Source organism: Lottia gigantea (genome assembly GCF_000327385.1).
Source record: "Lottia gigantea unplaced genomic scaffold LOTGIsca_158, whole genome shotgun sequence".
Lineage (NCBI taxonomy): Eukaryota > Metazoa > Mollusca > Gastropoda > Lottiidae > Lottia > Lottia gigantea.
This window is the reverse complement of record NW_008707924.1, coordinates 199,037-204,811: the sequence shown is the minus strand read 5'-3', so window position 1 is coordinate 204,811 and position 5,775 is coordinate 199,037. Positions and strand designations below refer to the sequence as shown.

Below are 5,775 nucleotides of genomic sequence, written 5' to 3'. Positions count from 1 at the left end.
ATTGATCACCTGTGAAACCAATTTGATAATTAGACTAAGAACCTATATGATAATTCAACATTTTCAACATTTTACATTAAAGACATGTAAGTTAAAATAGAAATGAACTAAAAGAGTAATGCTCCTCATGATTGCAGAATCATTTTGAGATATTCACTATATCCTATTAAAATTTTAGGTCATGAATGCATGCAAATAGCTATCTTGGGCAGAACGTAAGCTTCAAAGTCAAATTGTAAGTGTGTAGTGAGTACATCTTACTTAGTCCTCTAAACAACATTGGTGGCACTGACAATGCCACTTTGTTACGCTATGTAGATCAGAAACTTTAATCCAGTTATAATCAACCCCAAATTTCATGTTTACCTCTTTTTTTCGGCAGGAAACTGTTTAACCGGATATTCTACTTTCGAGTTCACATTTTAATCAAAATTATCCAGTACGATTTTCCATTTGCTTTCTGTCTGGAAATTCAAGTCTGAAAGAGACTTTGATGACGTAAAATGGAATCTTATTGGTTCTTGAGGATATCCTCATTTCAATAGTGACACCTAGCGGAATTGCGCGAGATTTGATAACAAATTGTACTATTTTTTAGGGGTTTAGGGAAAGTTGATCATAGTGTCTTTGTAAGATTATTACTACATTGCAAATAGCATTCACCTTTTGAAAGCTTATCACTGCCTTGTATTCTATCAGATATTTCAGACATTGTGTTGATCTACTACAGACTACTCTCACTACTGTCCTGACCATATTCCATATTGTCGTATTGATCTTTGAATTGAATATGTTCATCAATATTCAAAATAATTTTTTTACTATATTAGTGTTTGTCTTAAAATGTCTTCGAGTCCATAGAAATATAAGGTTCATTGACTTTACTTTTGAAAATAGACACATTTGCCTCCCGTAAAATTCATGTGAAAAAGATTTACTTTTCTACTTGAATTTTTACCTTTTTACTTTTACTTTTTTTTATCCAGTGGTTATTATTTTCATCAACCCAAAGACAATCTAAGACTCTCAGTAGTATTTTGTAATTGAATGGTCCAAAGTGACAATGAAGATGCTTTGATAACAAATGAATGAGTTTATTAGATATATTAAGGCCCTTTATGAAACTTCATGAAGGATTGAAATTTTTTAGCTGGTATTTGAATCTACATTTGGAAATTTATAACAATGAAGAATTTTCCTCCACCACCAAAAAAAGGGGAGGTAACAGTCACAGAAACAAATGGAGAATTAACAACAGTGGGATCAGAATATCTTAAAGAGAGCCTGCAAATCTTGGTAAGCAATTATTACCGGTACCGGTAGTTGAAATAACAGAGTTATGGTATACTTTTGTTTTACCTCTATACATGTTGTTTATTGATTATGTGTTGGTGAGGATGTTTTGTTTATTTAACGAAACAAAACTCTAACAAATATGGAAGCCTATTTGATTGTTTTTACTGTTCTTTAAATAAATAAATTTATACAAAATTTCAGTCTTTCACCTTGAACATCATAGGGCCTACAGATTTCTTAACTTTTAGGAAATTTAACAAAATGAAAGCTTTAGATATTTACCCAATGATTAATTGGTGAATAAATAATTGTCTTTTAGTGTCCTGGTTATCCAGAAGTTACAGTTCAACCTGATTCTATGAGAAATACCACACCTAGAGAGAGTGCCAAGTCAGCCTTTCTACCACACGATGAAACTGTGTGGAAAAGAGCATTAAGCGCTTGGTAGGTATATTCAGTTAGTGTAGTTTGTGGACATTTTTGATGGGTCAGTTGTTTGATTTTAGCAGATTTCTCAGTGACACAACATCCCTATATTGCTCAATGCTCAGTGGATTTATAGTTATGAATAATGTAAAAAAAGCAATTTTGGCATTGTTATAGCTAGAACATTGTATTTTATTGTATTCTGTTTAAATTTGTAGGTATGAACATGGATTTACTGGTACTTTTGAAGAATTGGTAAATAGCCGAGATGAAGGTACTGTATATATTTTAACATATAATATATAATATTGGTATTCTATTAAACTAATGTGTAACTGTTAATGGAAAGTACTTGGTATATGGTATTTAGAATAAATCTTGTTTATTTCAGTGCCTGGTACAATAGCTACCATGTCAACAACATGTTTAACATTATTACGCTGGGCTACGTCTTTAAATGGTAGTCTCTTTCCACATTTATCAGTAAGTTTATATAACTTATTATGTAGTCATAGCACAACACATCTATTACATCCTAAGAATTAAAATATCATTCAAGAAAAATGTTTGAATATTTTATGTTGTCTGAAATCAGTGCAGTGTTTTGTATAGTAATATGATAGAGACTTACATTAACTATAAATAACTATTATTTATTTCACAGCTGTCTAATGAAGACATGTTAACTAAGTTTACTCTCATCTCAAACTGGTAAATATAATTGTTTAATCTTAAAACACTGACAACTCTTAAGAGCAACATGAGTTTCTGTATTACATTTAATCACAGATTGAAGAATGGTTCCTTTGTATTTTTATTTTTTCATTCATTAATTAATTACAGGTCGGAGAGTCCAGTAAGAGCCTTTGCCTGGCATCCGCACGTGACAAAGTTTGCCTATGCCTTACATGATGATTCTATTAAAGTTCATACACAAGGCAATACATTGACACCTATATTAAAACATAAATTACAGAAGTATGTAGCAGATCTCAGCTGGCAGTAAGTTTGATCCTCTTTATAACTCTACATTACAATAAGCACAATATGTTCACACAATGGGACAATGATGTGCTACAGAAAAGGCTTGATTATAACAATTACACCAATACAATCGAATTCTCCTCAAGGTAAGGACAATTCTGATATCTGTGCCTGTGCTTCTGAAAGTCAGCCCAGTGTCTGCTTTCACCCTATAATACAAATACAATAGTATTAAGTCCGAGAACAAAACATGAATTTGAACAGTTTCTGATACAACAAATTAGTTCAAATATGAAATTTAATCTGTCATCTTCTCCTGTTCAATCCAGATCTTTTTATGTTGATTTCAGACCATTATCATCATCAGTTTTAGCTGTGGCCTGTCAAACTTGTATATTGGTATGGCATGTTGATCCAAATTCATTAGCTGCTAGGTAAGTCTATATACTTAATAAATGAAATTGGATAACTTATTTTTGAAATATATCTTATACATGTATATGATTGCATAGCTTTAAAATTCAATTTAGATGGATTTTATCCTGTTTGAAGTTGTTTTCTAACTGAAGATTATTCTTCAAATACTTGTGATTGTGTATTGTAGACCCTCATCTAGCTGTGTACAAGTATTAAGTCAGACTGGTCATAGTCCTATATCTAGTTTAGCTTGGCATCCTCAGGCTTCCTTACTATTATCTTCTTCTCCAACCGATACTGCTATTATGGTAGGTGTAATAATCTATTATAAAAACTCATGAAACTTTCCACCACCAGAATGCTTTAAGACGTTTGTTACTGAAGACACCTCAACACAAACACTTTCTAATGTAGATTGTTTCTTAAAAGTGATATTTGTATTATCATCTCTTGAGCTGAATACTATCAGTTCATATGAATTCAGCTGATATGAATTCATGTTTTGAATATATTATTTAGTTTCTGAATTTATAGTTTATCAAACCTGATTGACCATCCTTAAATGAATCTCAAAATATTTTAGGTATGGAGTGTTGCCATGGAAAACTGTGTCTCATTAAGAAGAGCTGGTGGTGGTGGTGTTTCTCTTTTAAAATTTTCACCTGATGGCACCAGAGTTTTAGCCGCTACACCAATGCCAATCTTCAGGTAATTACTCGGTATTTTAAATTCATGCCAAAATACAGATATGAAACCAGATATGTGTATTTTGCTTGTAGTTTATGTTTTTCTGTCTGTATTATTTGTTTTTGTTTCAGTATATTGTTGGTATGCAGGTATTTTGAGAATTCATGCAGTTATTTTTTATTTTTTTTTAACAGAGTATGGGATGCTGTAACATGGAATTGTGAAGTTTGGTCCAAATTGACAGGCAGATGTAATGTAAGGTTTAATTCATTATATTGAAAAATGCAAGTATTGAATTTTCAGATAAAGATGTTGAGTTATATTGACAGTAATTTGTGATTTTATTTCATGGATAATTTCATTTTTGTTCTTTATATTTCAGTCAGCTTGTTGGAGTCCAGATGATCAGATATTACTTTTTACCATGGAGAATGATCCTATTATATATTCTATTACTTTTGGCAGAAGTCACCTGAACACTGTCTCACAAGATGTGTCTGCTAAATCCAATATGGCTGTCCCTGTAGCAGATATGTCAGAAACTGAAATCATGATGGATGATGGGTCGATTGTCAAGTACGTGACTTTTCAAACTTGAGTTTTGGTCTGACGAAAACAATTTGGAAGAAGCATGTGTCAGTTTGTGAATTGCAAGAGCTTCCATCTGGGTTTACAAAGTCCAAGAGCAAGGTTGATTGTGTTAGATTTGTGGGACTCAGACCTTATGTCATGGCTTTTTTATTTAATCACTTTGCATGGCCTTTATATTGTTTCAGGATTGGAGGTTGTGTACAAAATATAGAGTGGGATAAAACTGGTAAAAGATTGGCTGTGTTATTTCAAGGTAAGTATATTGTGATTAAGTAAAGAAGAAGTAGTTCATTGTCATTGTCTAGTATTTGACTTATCGTATTTTCCAAAAGACTAAACTTGTTACTTGATGTTTCAGAAGGAAGTAATGAATATGTAGCAGTGTTTAAAACAAGTCTCCAACCGGTTTTGGAACTTCTACCCTGGTAAGTTTATTACATATTATATTATCTTCTACAGCATGCACTAGTAATATATTGTGTCATCATTGTCTCAATCTGTAGAGATGACTTTTGAACCCAATTTAAATACCATACTTGCTCAGATTTGGTCAAAATTATGGGAGTAGCTGATGATGTTATGCTCTTTTAGCTAATCTGATAATGTGAATTTTTGGATATTTTCAGTGGTTTGATAAAGGGAGAAGATGGTGAAAAGGCTCATCATATATCATTTCAACCAAGTTTTCAACAAGGTGCTCTTCTTACTATAGTAAGTATATCACTATTACTGTACCATGATGTTTTGGAAAATACACTGTTGACAGTGACAGTGTATTCGATTAACCAGCTGACACACTTGACCACAGATTTATGTTCCATAGCAAGGACTATGGAAACTTTTTTCTGATTTATGACAAGTAAACAAGAACCCCCACTTGAATTAATAAAACTAAATTTTGTTAAAATTTTGTAGGTATGGTCTAGTGGTAGAGTAGGGTATATTCCCCTGGTTTTTGCTAATATAGAAGAAATTCTGCCACAACCAACAACTATAGGACATTCAGCCTATCAACCATATTCCAATATATTTGCTGACTAATTCAGAGTGTGGGGAAAATTATACTATGGTAACAAATCACTTTCCAAATGGATTAGGACATTCAAACAGTCAACTGAGATTGTTAAAGGTCTACTATCTCTTAGAATGACCAAAAAATTGAAATTTTAAAGCTTGGTTAGAATGAGTCTTTGATAATCAGTGAACTTAACTGGTGTCAAAACTATACAAAGGAATCCGTCTATAATACAATAAACCCAAAAAAACTAAGTAATAATCCATTAAACTAAGTAATTTTGAAACATGCTTATAAGGGTGTTTCAATAATTATTTAGTTGGATGGATATATCTTCTTACACAGAGATTCTATTCTTT

General features: G+C 32.0%; 1 protein-coding gene across 1 annotated transcript; it reads left to right on the top strand.

Moving 5' to 3' along the window:
• Nucleotides 1–1,185: 1,185 nt before the first annotated feature.
• On the top strand, nt 1,186–5,442 carry LOTGIDRAFT_173406 (hypothetical protein; the record flags this gene model as incomplete). Its single annotated transcript, XM_009050886.1, has 15 exons — nt 1,186–1,296; nt 1,616–1,740; nt 1,941–1,996; nt 2,114–2,205; nt 2,387–2,388; nt 2,566–2,724; nt 3,057–3,140; nt 3,311–3,431; nt 3,707–3,831; nt 4,005–4,065; nt 4,193–4,386; nt 4,587–4,654; nt 4,760–4,826; nt 5,028–5,112; nt 5,317–5,442. The coding sequence occupies 15 exons, from the start codon at nt 1,186–1,188 to the stop codon at nt 5,440–5,442; spliced, it is 1,476 nt and encodes a 491-aa protein (XP_009049134.1).
• Nucleotides 5,443–5,775: the final 333 nt, after the last annotated feature.